Here is a 19,471-nt window from a genome sequence, read left to right as displayed (position 1 = left end):
TGTCATTAAAATGTAAATAAGTGTATTAGGGGTGATTATTGAAATATGAAGTGACATTGGAATGTAAAGTGATATTGTTACTCCTGACAAACACAACAGACTTCTAACATGACCTGCTCATAACTACTAAGAAATGATTTGAGTCTCTTGACTGGATATTTCTAATTAGTAATAATTTGGGGAAGATAGGTTGAGAATGTAGGGCTCCCTTTTCACTATGTTTTTGGATGGTGTCAGTTGCCACTGTTATGATTGCACATCTTGCTATAGTGATAAATGGTACTAGGGGGGTATGGCTGATCTGAAACTTAATTGCTGATAACAGTTTAACTCCATAATGACTTTATGTTCTAAAATGTACACAGAGGTGGTATGCAGTAACTCCTAGTAGGCAATCAGATTTTTGTTTGTCCACTCTTATGCCTCAATAATCTGGTATGTTCCAAGTTGTTATGGGTAATGCTAGTGCAGATTTCTTCATAGCCAACCTAAGATATAGCCTGCGGGGGGTGGCACATAGCTAGAAACACATTTTGCTAACTTTTTAGACAAGTTTCAGACTGCTTTTCTGTCTGCCAAGCAAATCCAACTGCCAACTGGGTACTACTTGCTGCTGTCCTTGCAAAGTTAGCACATTTTTGTTGGAGGTATGTACAAGTCACCCACTTGGGTACCATACTAAAATTAGTCCATTGTCTGGGGGTAGGCAGGGCTGGCACAAGACCGTTGGCATAGAATAGTAGGAGGGATAAAAACAGCTCCGGTTACTGTAAAACATTCCTCCTGTTTTGGGCAGCACAGTGGCTGAAGGGTTAACACTTCCACCTGGCAGTACTAGGGTTGTTGGTTCAAATCCCAACCATGGCACCACCTGCCTGGAGTTTGCATGTTCTCCCTGTGCCTGTGTGGGTGCCCTTCCACGCTCCAAAGATATGCTGGTAGGTTAATTGGATCCTGTCTAAACTGACCTTAATATATATATGAATGTGAGTTAGGGATCTTAGCCTGTACACCCCTTGTGGGTTAGGGACTGATGTGAATGTACAATATATATGTAAAGCGCTGCGTAAATTGACAGCACTATATAAGTACCTGTAATAAATAATAATAGAGTATCCTACTATGCTTAAAGTTGCTTCACCTTAGATCACAGGCAGTAAACTGTAAGTTACATGAATTTGGTTGGATGATTATTGCCTTTACTGAATAATCAGCTCACAGAAGCTGGTGACAGAGCAGTTTATAAATATGCTATTGCAGAAAACTAGATGTTTATGTGATGCCCTTTGTTGGTTAATGTTAGTGGTATACAAAATGCAAGTTTGTGGGACTTTCCTTAGGTTCATTGCACAGGCTTTATACAAGACCTGAGGAAGAAGCTATATATAATGACTGAGGACGGAAACTAAGGAAGGACCTCAAAGTTTGCATCTTTAGTAGTTTAGGTTATCCATGAAAAGGGTTATCACTTAAAGGCCACACTTTCTGCATTCAGCAATGGCTGACATTGCACACGGCTATACTACAAACACATGACTAGTGCACAAGAGATTGGCTAATCCAGACTCACTACACCACCATTTCACCCTTCCATACCAACCCCTTTATGAATTATATTAAAGAAAAACATAACACCAATTGGAGTAAAAATGACCAACATGGCCTTTTATTAACACTTCAACTTCAAATACACAAAAAACATTCCTTAAAACAGAAACACATAGTCAGAGTCGTTGGTCTTCGAAGGCACCAAAACCGAACCGAAATGCACCTGCGGAAACCATATTGCACTAGGCCTCCAGCCGCAACACACCGGCTCTGAGACAACCATACCATCTGCAGTGCAGAACCAGTTGGGACACCATACCACTGATGGGTCCTACATCATTACTTGTACCTTCCAAATTAAGTACCGCCTCCAAAGACCAACAACTGCACAAGAACCGAAATAACCCCCCCCGGGAAAACAGGGAGGGTGGGAGGGAAGCTCTCTCTTCTCATGTCCCACCTTACCGACAGACGACCCTCCCCAAACCCCCCACCCCAAGGTGTAGCAGACCCCACCTACACCCCCAGCTACCAATCAGGTCCTATCCATCCCTACAACCCCACCTCGTGCTATCTGAACCCTTTCCTGTCCTCCTTAACCACTCTAGGCCTAGTCATGCCTGCCCTGCGCTATTTCTTTCCTTTCCTTATGCTACGGGCATTTCTCTACTGCTAATAGCTTAGATCTCTATCCACTGCATATTTGTTAATGATCAAATTCAGCTGTTAATATACAGTGGCATGCATTTACTTAAGACATACGTCTAGCTAATTTCAGTGTATTCTGTTATTCTGTCTTTGTAATGGCATAAATGTCTGTCTATAGCCTACATTTGCCTTTATAATAGAAACTGGCTGAAATGTACACATAGCATAGGACATTGGACAGCCCATCTCAATTGCCACAAATAGACATAAAGCTTTGTATTTGAAATCAATGAGACACACTTGAACTAAATATGTTAGCATGCTTTTACCTCTATGCTCAAACATGTTCTGCTGCAACTGTGGCACTTGGTGATAAAATATGGGCAGCACAGTGGCTAAATGGTTAGCACTTCCACCTGGCAGTATTAGGGTCGTTGGTTCAAGTCCCAACCACAGCACCACCTGCCTGGAGTTTGCATGTTCTCCTTGTGCCTGCGTGGGTTTCCTCCAGGTACTCCAGCTTTCTCCCACACTCCAAAGATATGCTGGTAGGTGAATTGGATCTTGTCTAAATTGGCCCTAGTATGTGTATGTATGAATGTGAGTTAGGGACCTTAGATTGAATGCCCCTTGAGGGTTAGGGACTGATGTGAATGTACAATATATATGTTAAGCACTGCGTACATTGACATAAATAAAATATGTGTTTAAAGATGTATGTCTATCACCTGTGTGCAAAGGGGCACAACTAGCATATTGCGGCTAACTTTCCTTGATGCTATCAAAGTAAGATGTCTTAGGCCTCATGCACACAGGACATTTTGCAAACTCCCCTAGAAGCCATTGGCAACAGCGTTTTGGCAGAACAAAATGCCTGTAAGCGCTTGCAAAAGTGTGTAATGCTTTTAGGCACGTTTAGGCGCATTTACAGGTTTCAGACACTTGGGCATGAATTCATTTCATTGGCCAGAATAATAATGTATTTTGACCATTGAAGTGAATTAACGCTCATGCTCTAAACAGGTCTAGAGTTAATACACGTTTAGGCTCGTTTACAAGCGTCAAATGTTTTTTCTACCAAAGCTCTGCTGCTCCTGGATGCACTGACAGTGTTTTTTTTTCCTGCCTCTAAAAGCCCTTGCTACTAAATGCTGCTAAAAGTCTATGTGTGCATGACAGATAGGCAAACACGCAGGGGAGTTTAGAAACAGGAAAAAAAAGCCAGACACCCCTTAGGAGCAGCCACAAAAATGTCCAGTGTGCCCCTAAGACAGACTCTAGATATCAGAGGGCATTATAAGACTTTCTTTAATTCCAAAGCAGTTTCCCTAAACTTTCACCAAAGGGGTTACCCTAGTGTGCATGCTTAATTTCAATGTAGTTGGGACTGGGGGGACATAGCTGGACTCCTATGGTACTGGCTTATCTTCAAGAAAACAATAACATCAGCTTAATATATCCAACATGGCTACTTGCCATTTTCACATTTCAGATGACCAGGGTTATGTGAACGTCTCCTTAATCATAAGCATCATCATTCATGTTGGAATTTACTATTCTCATACTTATGGGTACCTTAAGAACTGAAAAGGACAGACAAAAAAAAAAAGCTTTTGGTAAATTCAATTATCTATCTATCTATCTATCTATCTATCTATCTATCTATCTATCTATCTGTCTATCTAAAATTACTTTACCCAAAACGTATTCTACTATCTATCTGCATATAGGGGTTGATTTACTAAAGGTAAAAAGCTGTCTAATTTGCAAGGGCAGTTGCACTTTGCAAGGGAATTTGCTTCAGAGCTTAGTGGATGTAATGAAGTTTCACTATTTAGAATTTTCCAATATAAACCAGCGCAAAACACAAATGTAAAATAATAAGTGAATATAAAATTATTATTTTATAAATAATCTTTAAAGTCCAGTCATAAAAATAAGTGACCACAATCCCCTGAAATATAGAAACTAAAAAAACTAAAAAAATTTTTCATAAATGAAAAGTCCGGTGATCCCAAAAAAACTTTTTTTAAAAATAAACTTCAGTGCTTCAAATAATTCTTCCACCATCCACCAGTGCCGAAATCAACATAAACCGCACTCACCAGATAATGGTGAGTAAAACACCTTTCAGGATTATTTCGGGCTCCTGGACCCCCTTTGAGGACTCCTCTATTTGCCACCTCAGATCTATGGATATTTCTCCACTCGTCTCCTCGCCAAATCACCAAGTTCCAAAAAGGAGAAAAAACTAATAGTGTAATACTGTTATACCCCTTTTTAATTAATTCAAGTCAAACCACTCACATTTCATAGGATAAAAACCAGCATTTATTTAAGGACATCAAACGAATTTTCGAACAGCAAAACGAATTTCCACAGCTCCTAGAAACTCACAACCTTGTGTGCAGCAGGATGACAGCCTCCATAAAGAACGATCTTTCTCCACTAGTCAAAAAATGGCCGCCTGGAACGCATCCCTCGGCGTGCATTCCACTCACCGGAAATGTCGTTGGACGTTCGGGAGACCAACCGGAAGTACGTCAACATGTTTCGCCCCACTCAAGGGCGTTCACTATTTAGAATACCAAATTACGTGCAAGGAAAATAAGTTTTTATTGCACGATCGGATAAAAGTTGGGAGAGCTTCACTTCTTTCATTTAGCTCTGGGGATAATCCCCTTGTAAACGAAAAGTCTATTTGCCTTTAGTAAATCAACCCCAATAAGACCAATGCTGAGTGGAGCAGTATGCAACCTTTTGAGGAATATAATGTGAGAACAAATCTACACATCCTTTGGTGCTCTTAACAGCAAGGAAACCCAGAAATCAAAGTACTAGACTGTTCCTTTTTTATCAGCATTCTTCCTTTACTGTTTGAAGTCTTATCCTGTTTGTTTATCAGAGGTTGATAATACAGCTTCTTCACTCTTTGACTCCAAGCTAGAAATTTTTTTCGTATCTGATTCATAACTATCATGTGTAGTATATGTTTGGCCATTTCTATTCAGAGGATGAGCTGTGGTGTTCGTATCTTCATACAACCAACCATAACTGATGTGTGGAGCCTGGTCCAGCACAAAGAATGTCAGCTGTCAGTGACTGTCCACCCTGCTGCTAGTGGAATTCTTGTACGGCTTTAAAAGTATGATACCCTCTACAAGGCACCTACTGAAAACCTTCTATAAAGTGAATTATTTAATTAAACAGAAATAGAAATAATAGGTTATTTTCAGGGGTAGAAAATTTTTTGCATTTTTCAAGAAGCAACCAGTCCAGTCTACGAGCCAATAGACAATTTTAAAGTGTATGTATAGCCAAAATATTATTTTGTTTTGAAAAGAGTAGGTATTGGTAAAGTCCCTTGTAATTTAAAAGAGGAACTTCAGTTAAACTTTATAAATTAAAAAAAAAAAATACTAGCAGCATGGAAAAATGTCAGTTTTGCGATTATTCCACCTAAAATAGCAAAATCTGCCATTTTCATATGCAAAAAGTAAGCTGGAAGGGCACTTACCCTATTGTGTAACCGTGACCATTTTAAGTGAGGGCAGCTGAAGGCAGTGCCTTTTGCTTTCCTGGTCATTCGGATGTGATGCTTCTCTACCCTCTATAATGGCAAATCTCGCTTACGTGCAGTGCGGCCACTGGCACCGTGCATGTGCAATACACCAGGCAGCACACATGTGCTGTGTGGTCATATAGCGCTGTGCTCCAAGATCTTTTGTGTATAGGTCTTCAAGCCCACCTCCAGACCTTCTCCAGCCTGCCTCTTGCTCTGCCCTTATAGCTATCTCAAGATAAGAGAAACAAATGCCCCAAGACTTCTGGGATCTTGGATGAAAGTATCCCGGGAGTAACTGGGACTAGAGGATCCTAAGTCATTCACCTAGACCAGGGGTCTCCAAACTTTTTAAGCATAGGGCCAGTTTATGGTCCTTCAAGCTTTAGACTGTGGCCAGTGGGAGTAGAAGATGCCCCAAGAGAAATAGTGCCCCTTGTTGGTGTCAATGGGAAGAATAGTGCCCCATTGATAGTGTCAGTAAAGAGAATGCTGTCCAGCTGGTGGAATAGTGCCCCAAGGGCCAGATAAAGGCTTGCAAAGGGCCACATTCAGCCACTGGGTCACAGTTTGAAGACCACTGACCTAGAGAAATGATGTATGATGAGGAGCAAAACTAAATAGAAAAGGTGCTTTTTAATAGAAAAAATAAATATTTTATTTCATTTCTATTAAAGGAGGGAGAAACCATTAAAACAGAGCCAAGCTGACAAAGAGACTGAATATACACTTTAAAGTGGTTCTTCAGTCTCCTGTGTAAAATTAAAGGTCAGAAGCTACAAAAACTGTAGCTGCTGACTTTTAATAAACAGACACTCACCTGTCCAGGGATCCAACATCGTCCTCACCCAAGCCGGCATTTTAACCGTGGGCAGGCGGCTGTGACTGCTTGCAGCTTTACAGGTGGCTGCCCAGTGCCCATACGTGAGTCGCACTGTGCTTTCTTAATGATCCCACATCCTTCTCAGACCTGTGCCATGTCCCAGAAGGCTGCAGACAGGACGGGGGGGGGGGGGTTGGGGGGAGGAGAAATTCTACTCGGCTTGCTTAGGCGATTCAAGTGGATGTAGGAGCAGGTACCTGTCAAAACCAGGTACCTGCTCCCCCTTAAAAAATATGTGCCAAATATAACAGAGGAGGGGGGGAGGAGGAGGAACTTTTCGGAGAAGTTCTGCTTTAATTTAGGTTGTTTGTCTCCCCTTTGGGAGACTTCAAAGTGAACATAATTCCTCTCTTAGACAATTGTCATCAGATCAAATATTCCCTTTGTAAGGTTTATCCTAACTACTGTATGTTGGTGACAACTCTACAATTTCAGACGTCCCTTTAATTTTTGTCTCCAGCAGAGTGACTCTACCTAACAGGGACACAGACATAAAAAAAACTCAGTGATTCTAATCTTTTCATACTTTATTTAAATAAAGAAAATAAGGCTTTAGAAGTGCCTTTCTTTTAATGAGCTAAGACATTTGCTTCTGTTGATAACAAAATAGAACATTCAAAATAGTTTGGTGCCATTTATCTTGGTTACATTGGTTGTCTAACTCCTGGGGTTTGCACATCCATGATTCAGTGAGGATTATTCTGGGATTTAAAATCCATTGTGCAGTGATCATACGCTAATATTTTTCTTTATGTAGGGATCTGCTGCCCTCTTCTGTCTGAAATTGTAAATAGTTTTTAAATATAATATAATATATATATACCAGAAAATAGATGATGACCACTTGATATACGTTGAGATGCTGCCAGGTAAATTATGGTTGTTGTCCTCAAGATGTTTATTAATTAAATCAAATGTTTGCTACCCCAAAATTTCTGACCATTTGAGGTTACCTCCACTTTTTAAAATAAATGTCTATACTGTGTAAAATCCAGTAATCCACTGTCCAGGGGCGGACTGACCATTTGGAAACTCGGGCACTGCTCGAGGGCCTGGGGTCAGTAGGGGGCCCCATGAGATGCCCCTGGTACCTTTTTCATAGGCTTTTTTGAGTTTGGGCAAGGACACAGAGGCCCCATGATCCCCTATTGCCCAGGGGCCCCATGAGTTGTCAGTCCGCCCCTGCAACTGTCTCACCCTGCCTCACATGCTCAGTTGCTCTCCATTTTTAGGCATTTGTAGGTACTGCTGAATCTGTAGAGGCCAATCTGCTGACAGCCTTAACCCTGGCTCACACTAATGCGATGCAGCACATCACATGTGATTCGCACAGGAACCACACTGCATTCCTGTGCAAATCACATGCGATGTCTGTGCGGTGCGATTTGAGCCATACATTTTGTATGGCTCAAACTGCATCTGCCCCAAAAAGGTGCCTTTTTTCCCTGTGCCTGATTCGCATTGCATGGGTGTTCACACCCATGCAATGTGAATACTGGTAATCGCAATGCGTTTTGCGATCTGTCTTGGGGTTTAATTGATTTAGCATTGACACTCATACCAGATCGCATGGATGCTGTGCGATTGCAATGCGGTGCAGGAAAGACACAGGATTCACTGTGTTTCCCGCACCACATTAGTGTGAACCAGGGATTAACCAATTCAAGTCCGGACACTTTTACCCCCTTCCTGTCCAGGCCAATTTTCATCTTTCAGCACTATCACACTTTGAATGACAATTGCGCAGTCATGCAACACTGTACACATATGAATTTTTTCATATTTTTTTGAGACAGCTAAAACTTTATTTTGGTGGTATTTATTCACCAGTGGTATTTTAATTTTTTTGCTATACAAATGGAAATGTCCAAAAATTTTGAAAAAAAGTGTTTTTCTATAAAATTTTGCAAATAAATAATCTTTCTTCATAAATCTTGGCCACAATTGATTCAGTTATCTTTTTAGCAAAAAAATAAATAACCCAAATTAGTTTATAACCAATAATTATAATTTTTTTACATTATTTTTACCTTTTTGTTTTTTTTTTATATTATTATTTATGTTTTTTTATTTTTACATACTGTCACCCTAGCAGTACAGTGTCACACTACTTGTGGGGGGATTATGCAGATTTTGTTTTTTTTACACTGATTGCTTTTATACCCATAAAGGCTGTAAAAGCAATTATTTCTTCTTCTCACTGGCTGCATTCTTGCAGCCTTTGAGAAATACTGTGTGAGCTGTGATTGGTCACAGCTTGTCACATGGTACAAGGCTGTTGTGAATAGCCTTGTACCATGTGACTTCTGTGATCATTCACAGATTTCACACGTAGTAAGCAATGTCAGAATTGGCATCTTGCTTACTACTCTTCATGTGATTACTGATTGGCCAATCAGTGATCATATGATCAGGACCTCGCACAGAGGTCCCGTACAGCGACCTGTGTTCCACTTTGTCTGGAAGACACACAGCGTACACCGGATCGCGGTGCTGCGCACTCCCGGGAGTGCACACAAGCAGGGGGCTGGGAGGCCGTTTATAAACAGCCACCCGACCCTACACTGCCTCCGGCCAGCCGTTTATATACAACGGCTGGACGGAAAGTGGTTAAAGGATAAGTTCACCTTTTGGACAATTTATTTAATGTGCATTTATTATTTTTGTCCAAAGGAGCCTGGAAAGCATTGCACCAGTGATCAGTAGATTGCTGATGCCATGTTTGATCTCCAACTGCCAAACCAGCCATTTGATGGTTTGACAGCTTGAGGACACAAGCAAATGTGACAGCTAGCAATCCCAACATTCCAGGAATGTAACTGTTTTTTGAAACAGTTACATGGATGGGTTTAGTTCCACTTTATGATTAAGGGCTAGTTCACACAAGATGCAGTTCAATGCGCTTTTTTTTCTGCCTCAAAAAATATACGTGATTTTGCGCACACGTGCTGTCCTGTAGCAGGATTCTGCTATAGGGCGGTCAGGAAGCGGTTAAGTAAGCTCATAATTTTTGTTATGACAATATTTACTTTAACCAGTGGCCAGAATTTGGATATCTAAATATTTTTATACTTTTAGAAATTAGAAGCCTACAAAACAGGGGGGTAAGCAGGGTGAACTGAACTTGTGAAAATACTCCACAGGGCCTGCCGCTACATAGGTCAGTGGGAGTGTGTTTTAACGCTTACTGATTTTAAAACGTGGTATGTAATGCCATAACTTAGCAGGACAAAAAGTGAGAGCAAATCTCTCTAACAGAGATCCAGATAGCAGTAAAACCTGACAAAAGTTGTAATATTTCCCTTCTCTACTCAAAACTGGATCTAGGGAGATGGCCAAGTTGCAGTGGAGTTAAGTTAGTATATCTTTGTAAATCTCAGGCCTGGTTGGAAGAAAAACAATCCGTTGACTAATAAAACACTTTGAGATTAGAACCTCTGCCATTGGCATCTTTGTCTCTTTTGGGGAGATTTCTGCTTGTTTTTTATTGCGGCCCTTGTCTCTATACCCCAAGGCTAGATTTTGGGTCTATCATTTGCAGGCCTTACATTTATGGCTGGGACAGTTATAGATCCCAAACACAGAGGACCAAAGATAAAGCAAAAATCAATATTAGGTCACAGCTGAGAAAATGTATGCTTCTAATGATATCCCTTACACCTTTATTCTTAAGAATAATGCATAGCACATTACTGAACAGTAACTATCTGAATATTGTACAGCAGATTATGTGGCTGTAACCATATCAAATTCAACTTCATTAAAGTTGGCAAAATAGAAAATCTGAGATCTATCCTGTTTTTGTGAAAATTTCTTTGCTCCTGATGAATGGTAATACTTATTGACATAATCTTTTTTAGGAATCTTTCTTTTTAGGAGTCTTTGTAAGGATATAGATTCCACATATTTCTATATGTATCATGCTGCTCCTTTCAGTTTGATTGCAGCTACACGAACATGTTTTGATAAACCAAAAAAAGCAGACTACACATTTAGGTGTAGATAAAGTGTCAGTTTGCCCTATTTGTGATCCAGATTTTGCTGTTTTTGGTGATGCCAAATGATGATGCCAAAGTATATTGTGATTAAACTGCCATCTAGTGTTCATTAGTTAAACTGCATTTATCGAGTGCAAGAAATTACTGTACATTGAAAAATCATTTTTAATAGTGTGTGCGTGTATTAATTCTAAAAGTGCTAGTGGGGAAAATGTACATTGAATTTTCATATATTATCAGCCCTATTTTGAACCACTGACTTCTTGTAAGAGTCTAACCACGTATTTTTTTATTGCTGACTGACGCATTTGTATTACTATTAACTTGTGATTCAAGTTTAGTTATTAGTTAGCATTGCTCCTTGGTATCTCTGGACAACGAAACACTTTCCCTGTTATGGAAAATGGAGGGAGGTGTTATGTAGTGCTAACATACTTTTAGTGTGACAATACTGCTCAATACGATTGTCACCATAGTACAGTAAGTGTGTTAGTGACAGGATTACCAGGTTAAAAGAAAAGGAAAAAAAAACCTAATGCAATCACCACATCTAAGGTCTTCTATGCTGCAACATATTTTTCTTCTTGGGTTTAGATCTGCTTTAAATCTGTCGGGATAGATTATAAATACAATGGGCGTTTAATTTCTGTAATAACTACTAAACATCATAAAGACGAAAGAGAGCATAAATTCATAATTTGTTCTTTTATTTGTGAGTGATGTATGAAAACACACATGCACATACACTATATTGCCAAAAGTATTGGGACGCCTGCCTTTATACGCACATTAACTTTATTGGCATCCCAGTCTTAGTCCTTAGGGTTCAATATTGAGTTGGCCCACCCTTTGCAGCTATAACAGCTTCAACTCTTCTGGGAAGGCTGTCCACAAGGTTTAGGAGTGTGTCTATGGGAATGTTTGACCATTCTTCCAGAAGCGCATTTGTGAGGTCAGGCACTGATGTCTGATGAGAAGGCCTGGCTTGCAGTCTCCACTCTAATTCATCCCAAAGGTGTTCTATTAGGTTGAGGTCAGAACTCTGTGCAGGTCAGTCAACCACAAACTCACTCACCCATGTCTTTATGGACATTGCTTAGTGAACCGGTGCACAGTCATGTTGGAACAGGAAAAGGCCATTCCCAAACTGTTCCCACAAAGCTGGGAGCTTGAAATTGTCCAAAATGTCTTGGTATGCTGACTCCTTAAGAGTTTCCTTCACTGAAGCTAAGGGGCCAAGCCCAACCCCTGAAAAAAAACCCCACACTATAATCTCCCCTCCACCAAATTTTACACTTGGCACAATGAAGTAAGGAAAGTACCATTCTCCCGGCAACTGCTAAACCCAGAAACGTCCATTGGATTGCCAGAAACAGAAAAGTGATTCGTCATGCCAGAGAACATTTCTCCATAGCTCTAGAGTCCAGTGGAGGTGTACTTTACACCACTGAATCCGACGCTTTGCATTGCACTTGGAGATGTAAGGCTTGGATGCAGCTGCTCAGCCATGGAAACCCATTCCATGAAGCTCTCTATGCACTGTTGTTGTGCTAATCTGAAGGCCACATGAAGTTTGGAGGTCTTTAGCTACTGACTCTGCAGACAGTTGGTGACTTTTGCACTGACCCCACTCTGTCATTTTACTTGGCCTACCACTTCGTAGCTGAGTTGCTGTTGTTTCCAGTTGCATCCACTTTGTTATAATACCACAAACAGTTAACCATAAAATATTTAGTAGCAAGGACATTTCATGGATGGACTTATTGCACAGATGGCAACCTATCACGGTACCACGCTTGAATTCACTGAACTCCTGAGAGCGACCCATTCTTTCACAAATGTTTTTAGAAGCAGTCTGCATGCCTAGGTACTTGATTTTATATACCTGTGGCCATGAAGGTGATTGTAACACCTGAATCCAATTATTTGGAGGGGTGTCCCAATACATTTGGCAATATAGTATACTTCTCTATGGAAAAAAATTATACTCTTAAAGCATTTCTGTTCAGTAAAAACATAGTATATCTGTGGATGGGCACTAATATATTTCTATTTTTATTTGCAGTTGAGCAGACAGAGCCTGCAAAAGTGACATTGAATGGGGAACAGGAGGAAAACATGGAGGTCGCTTCTAGTGATACCATGTCAAAAGAGAACACAAAAGAAGATGGCCAAGCTGAGACACCAGAAATCAATGCTACAACACCAGTATCTGAAGAAAAAGCAGAGTCTCCAGAACAATCAAATGAAAATCAATCAAGTGAAGTGGGGTTCAAAAAAGTGTTTAAATTTGTTGGCTTCAAATTCACTGTAAAAAAAGATAAGAGTGAAAAATCAGAACCTGTACAACTCTTAACTGTGAAAAAAGATGAAGCTGAAGTAAATGGCACAACCAGTCAAGAAGAGCACATAAATGCTGCTGCTGCTGCTGAAGGCAAAGCAGAGACACAGCAAGAAACCAGAGAGGATGTCCAGCAAGCAGAAAGTCCAGATGGGGCTCCACAGGCTGTAGAAAGTCCAGCTGAAGTACCTGAGGAGGCACAAAACAAGGAAGAAGTAGCAGAGGTGCAAACGAAAAAAGAACCAGAGCCAGAAGTGGAAAAAGATAAAAAGTCTCCAGAGTCTCCAACAAACACAGTTGTCACTGAAACCTCTTCCCCGTTTAAGAGATTTTTTACACAAGGATGGGCAGGGCTGAGAAAAAAGACAAGTTTCAGGAAATCAAAGGAAGAAGATCCTCAGGAAGTAGAGAAATACATTAAAGGTGAAGAGCAAGAAAAGACTGAAGCAACAGAGACTGTAAAAGAGGAGGGTGAATCAGCAAAGGAAACTGTTGAAGAGCAGACAGTAGTACCAGAGGAATCTAGTAAATCTGCAAGTGAAGAACCAAAGTCCTCTAAAGAGGAAGATTCTCATGTCTCTGTAGAAGAAACCAAAGCCGATGAATCACTGTCTGATCAACCAGAAGACCAAAAACCAGAAGAGACTGTGAAAGCAGATGAAGGTGCAGTGCAGGTAACAGAAGAGAAAGAAAGTCTTCCTGAAATTGTTACATCTGCTCCGAGCATCTCAGATGAGCTAAAGGCTGAAACTGATACTTTGGAAATTCAACCTGAAAACCAAATAATAGATGTACTCAGCCCATCATCTGTTGAGGTACCAAATGAATCACAGACAGAAATAGCACCCACCAGTGAAGAACATGTTAGCGATCAATCTGAGTTGCATTCCAGTACTGAAAGTGCTGAAAAAGGACAAGAAGTAATTACAACAGAAGCTGAACTGTTGTCCTCTCAAGAGAAAGTTAAAGCTCAAGGCAGTCCTTTGAAAAAGCTTTTCAGCAGCTCTGGACTAAGGAAACTATCAGGAAAGAAAAGTAAAGGAAAGAAAGACGATGATGCTAAGGCAGATGTGGCTGCAGAACCTGCACCTGCTTCATGTGAGTCACCAGAGACTGCAGAAGTAAATGGTGGAGATAGCTCACCCTCTTCTCCTGATGAGTCAGCAGAGACTTCTCCAACAGAAAAGCCAGTAGAGGAAGAACCACATGCAGCAGACTTGGAAGGAGAAGGAGCAACATCTGATGGCGAAAGAAAAAAAGATGGCATTACACCGTGGGCCTCTTTTAAAAAGCTTGTCACTCCAAAGCGACGTCCAAAGAGACTATCTGAAAGTGACAAAGAGGATGAGGTTGAAAAAGCAAAAACATCAACTTTGTCCTCTACTGATAGTGGTGGTTCAGTTGAAAATCCTGAAGAAATCAAAGAACCTGTTGAAGAACAAAAACTTGAAAAAAGCACAGAAGAAAATAAAAAGAAAGCTGACAGTTCAGTTTCATGGGATGCCTTAATATGTGTTGGCTCTTCTAAAAAACGAGCTAGAAAGACTTCAGATTCAGATGAAGAGGAAATTCAGAAATCTCAGGAGAAATCTCAGGAGGAAAGCAAGAAAAATGATGGAGAAACAGTACAAACTAAGGAGCCTGAATCTGAAAGTCCAATAACAAGTTCACAAGAACAACAGGTTCAAGATAGCCCATCGCCAGATCAGGCTAGTAGCCCTACAGAAGGAGATGGAGTATCAACTTGGCAATCTTTTAAAAGACTGGTTACACCTAGGCGCAAATCAAAAACTAAAGCAGAAGAGAAAATAGAAGAAACTGCTGCCGTATCCAATCCAGAACAGTCTACCTCAGAGGGTGAAGGCAGCAAAGAAGAATCTTGGGTATCGTTTAAAAAGTTGATACCTGGGCGAAGGAAGAAAAAATCAGATGCTAAACAGGAGCAGGCGCCCCCCAGTGCTGATCAACCAGTACAAGAAAGTACTGAAGATGACTCTGATGAACCTGCAGTAGTTCCCTTGGCAGAGTTTGATGCAGCTGAGCTAGAAAAACTAAATGCTCAGAAGTCTGTTGTAGTATCTGGTGCTGCTGATGTTTCAGGTGAGCAAAAAGAGTCACTTGAAAAACCCAGTGATGAACTTATTCATGCAGTTACAGTGACTTTTATAGAGGGTGAAAGGGCAGTCACTAGTCTTGAAGAAAGGGCCCCATCCTGGATTAGTGCAAAGGTTACTGAGGCTATTGAGCATGCAAAAGAAGTTGAAGAAACCACTGAAACAATTACTGTTGAACAAACTGTGGTGTTTAGCAGTGTTTCACAAGTTATGGCAGAAACCCAAAGTACTTTGATTAATGAAGTTGAATTAACTTCAGAAGCTTTAACTGCTCTGGAAGAGGCAATAGAAACATCATGCGCAGAAGAGACTACTGAAATGCTGTCTGCCGTTTCACAATTAGGTGAATCAGTTTTGTCTACTGAGCAAGCTACACCTGTTCCAGAAGATGATGCACGTGTGCAAACTCTACAAGAACAAAAGCAGTTCACTGATAATATATTACATGCTGTTGCTGAAAGTGCAAAACTTTCCTGTGATGTTATAAACTCAGCAAGTGTTAATGTCTCACCAAATGTAAAGGAAGAGTTACAGGAAACAAACCTGGAACAGAGTGCTACTACTTTGGCTAAAGACATTTTTACCAAACTTGTAGAGGATCAAAAGCCTGCCACCAGTGTGGTGGAAAAGCACATTGAGGAAGTCATCAATGCTGTTACTGAGAAAGTGGCTGAATGCATCCCAACTTCTTTAGATGAAACTGTGCAAGTTAGATCTGAGGGAAAAGTTAATGAGTCTACTGTGGAGCACATAATGACTGTTGATAAAGATCATTCTGTGTCCGAGAAGCTCAGTGAAAGTTTCTGTGTTTCTACCAATGATCAGGATACAGAAGGTGCCTTCATATCAATTGATGAGAAAGTTGACAAACCTGTTTTATATGCAAGTCTTGAAAAATCAGCTGAAGATTTTAAAAAATCTGCTAAAGTGATAGAAGAAACCTTAGATATTGGTGAGACAAAAGCAAAGGTTGAAGAACAAATTACAGAGCTTGAGACTGCTTTCAATGAGTTGTCTTCTCGAGAAGTAGCAGACCCCTTTAAAGGAGTACAAAATGAAGACTATGATTCAGTTTCAGTTTCTCTTTTGGATAAGAAATCTGAGGTTGATATGCCAACTGTAGGTGACTCTGGTGTTATCAATTCATTTGAAAACCAGCTGCATGCTGATGAAAGTACCCCCCTTTCACCTAGCATACAATCTAAAGAAGGTAAATCTGTGCCTACAGAAGTGCAGACTGAAATAAGTGTCCCAATCTCATCTGACAGAGAAGCTAAAGAAAGTCATAGTGTGTCCTCTGAGCTGCAGGAAAATGCTATTCTGGAATCAGATGTGAAGCGTATTGAAGAATCTGCTCCTATATCAGCTGAGCTACAATTTAAAGACATTGCTGTTATGCCACTAGAGGTTGAGTCCAATAAGTGGAATGAAAAATGTGTTCCAATGGCTACTGAGGTGACAGTCCAAGAAGGTGCTCTTGCTATGGCAGATGAAATGCAAGCTGAAGAAAGTACTCTTGCGGCAACTGAAGTGAAAGCTAAAGAAGGTGATCTGGTGCTACCTGAAGTACAAACTGAAGAAGTTGTTACACTGTTAACTGAGACGAAGGATGAAGAAAGTGCTTCTTTGCTAGCTGAGTTGAAGGCTGAACAGACAGAAACTGTATCACCTGTGTCACAGGCTGAAGAAAGTGCCCCTGTGTCATTTGAGGTGCAAACTGAAGAAAGTTGTGTGCTGCAAAAACAAAGCACTTCTGTGCCTCCTGAGGTGCAGACAGAAGAAGGTGTTCCAGTACTAGCTGAGGTGAAGGCTGAAGAAAGTGATGCCATGTCACATGAGATTCAGGCTGAAGAAAGTGCTCCTGTACCACCTGAGGTGAAGGTTGAAGAAGATGCTCCTATGCCCTCTGAGGTGCAGGTTGAAAAAGCTGTTGCTGTGCCACCTGAGCTGCAGGCTGAAGAAGCTGCTCCATTGCCAGCTGAGGTGCAGGCTGAAGATGCTGCTACTTTGCCATCTGAGGTGCAGACTGAAGAAATAGTTTCTGTACCAGCTGAAATTCAGGCTGAAGAAGTTGCTCCTGTGTCATCTGAGGTGCACGCTGAAGATACTTCTTCATTGGCACCTGAGGTGCAGGCTGAAGAAGATGCTCCTGTGCCACCTGAAGTTAAAGCTGAAGAAGCCACTCCTGTGCCAACTGAAGTTCCGGCTACAGGAGAGGTTGCTGTGACAGCTGAGATGCAAGATGTTCATGTGCTACCGGAAATTAAATCTGAAGAAAGCTTCCCTGTTTTGACAAAGCCTAATGCTGAATGTGTTCCTGTGCCATCTGAAGTTCAGGCTGATAAAGGTATGTTTGTGCTAACTGAAGTGCAGCCTGCAGAAGATGCTAAGGTGACAATTGAGATGCAGACTGAAGAAGGTGTCCCTATATTAACTGAAGTGCAGACTGCACAAGATGATACAGTGACAACAGCGGTGCAGGCTGAGGAATGTGTTACTATATTGGCTGGAGAAAATGTGTCTCTTCTTACTGGGGTCCAGACTGAAGAAGGTGACCTTGTGTCAACAGAGGTGGCTACTGAAGATGTCTCTGTGTCAGATGAGTTTAAAGTTTTTGAAAGCGTCTCTGTTTCCAAGGAGGAGCAGGGAGAGTTTACTGCCTTGTCAAGTGAGGTAAAGATTAAAGAAGGTGCTCCTGTTTTGCCTGAGAAAAATGCTGAAACAGACATTACTGTATCAACCGAGCTACAAGTTGGAGAAAGTCACTCTGCATGTGTTGAAGGTCAGGCTAAAGAAGCCATTTCTGTGTCAGATAAAGATAACATTGAAGATAGTACTCTTGGATTAGTTGAAGGTCTGGCTGAAGAGGTCATATTAGTTGAGGAGCAGGCTAAAGGAGAGGTGTTGCTTGTAGAACATGCTCCAGTTTCAGCTGAGGAGCAGGATAACAAAGATGTTCCTATTTCAAAGGATGCACAGACTGAAGATGTGTCTATTTTATCTCAGGTTGAGGAAAGTATAACTACATCAGATAAAAAGAAGGCTGATAAAGATGTGTCAGATGAACTGCAGACTCAAGAATATGTTTCTGATGTGCAGACAGAGAACAGAGGGCAAACGGAAGAAAGCAATCTAGTAAGTGACATGGTAAAAGTTATTTCTGTTGTGGATGATCATTTAGGCAGTACTAGTACCCCAGGCGAGACTGTCAATGTTAAAGATACACAAGTTCTAGATGAAGAAACAAAAGAGTCAGGGGAATTTATCATTGAAAAACATGAAGATAAAGTTGATTCTGGGTCCCTAAGTAATGTAGTTAATCAGTTAGAAGTGTTTCAAGAAGTTGCAGAAGTAAAAGAGGAAATAATCACGACTGACATTCCAGAATTTGAAACTTCAGAGGCTAGAAATGCATCTGAGCCAGTTACAGCTGCTGCAGTAGAAGAAAAGATGTTAGCAGAGACTGTTAAACCTATTGAAACACCATCAGATTGCATACAGATTATTGAAAAGCCTGATCTTAATCTACAGTCTGAACACCACACAGAAAATCCAGAAGAGCTTCCAACCTTAGTGACATCTGTTTCTCAAAAAGCTGCAGCTATTGTAGATGCCGCAATTGAAGCAGCAACAAATTGTTTTGTGGTAGATGCAAGCAGCCAGGATGAAACTGCTAAAGGCACTACTTTAAAACACCAAACAGAAGAAACTATTGTAGAGGCCAATAACACCAAAACCAGTATTACCACTACTGTACACATTACAGTTGAGACAACAGTGGAAAAAGTTAAAGGAAAAATGTGTGATCATGAATGTGTCAGCAACGAAAGACAGAATCAAGAAGATAAATTTGTTTCCCAAGTTCAAGAACCTGAACATGAACCCATAGATGTCCTTAGTACTTCAGCACAAACCAAAGGAATCAAAACAGATGACAAAAATGAACCATCATACCAAGAGTGTGTTGTCATTCCATCTACTGATTTGGTGGACTCCGAACCAGCAGGAATCACACTTAATGTGGAGGAAGAAAGCAAGCCTTCTCCTATCAGCATTCAGGAAGATATCCATAAAACATCCATCCAGACAGATTCTTCTACAGATACCCAAGAAAAGGCACAGCTTGTGGAATCTTGAGATTGAATGTAAGTTAATAGTGCTAAAATGCATTTATTGCATAGCTGTAAGCTTCGGGAAGAACTGTACTGGGAGAAGCATGTATGATGACATTCCCTCAATACAGATTTCCCTTTAGTGACCTACTTTTCATCTTCAATGCAGAGATGTTAATCTGAATGTGCTTTTTCAGATGTGTAAGATGCATTGATTTATGTTGCATTAAGATGAGACACTATCACCTTGCCCATTTAGGGCAAA

The 19,471-nt window shown here is 40.7% G+C and overlaps 1 protein-coding gene across 3 annotated transcripts in view; it reads left to right on the top strand.

Annotated features, from left to right (window-relative positions):
• AKAP12 (A-kinase anchoring protein 12) overlaps nucleotides 1–19,471 on the top strand; it is a 223,514-nt gene that overhangs the window by 195,240 nt on the left and 8,803 nt on the right. For all 3 annotated transcript variants that reach the window (XM_089694248.1, XM_089694246.1, XM_089694249.1), the window contains one exon: nucleotides 12,705–19,239. In XM_089694248.1, coding sequence (XP_089550374.1) covers nucleotides 12,705–19,231 — 6,527 coding nt within the window. In that variant the 3' untranslated portion in view covers nucleotides 19,232–19,239. The remainder of the gene's footprint in view (nucleotides 1–12,704; nucleotides 19,240–19,471) is intronic.

The sequence above is a fragment of the Staurois parvus genome, unplaced genomic scaffold, assembly GCF_062004578.1.
Source record: "Staurois parvus isolate SC_StPar_1 unplaced genomic scaffold, SC_StPar_1.0 ptg000657l, whole genome shotgun sequence".
In the NCBI taxonomy this organism is placed as follows: Eukaryota; Metazoa; Chordata; class Amphibia; order Anura; family Ranidae; genus Staurois; species Staurois parvus.
The sequence above is the reverse complement of the archived record's forward strand: the minus strand, read 5'-3'. Positions and strand labels throughout refer to the sequence as shown.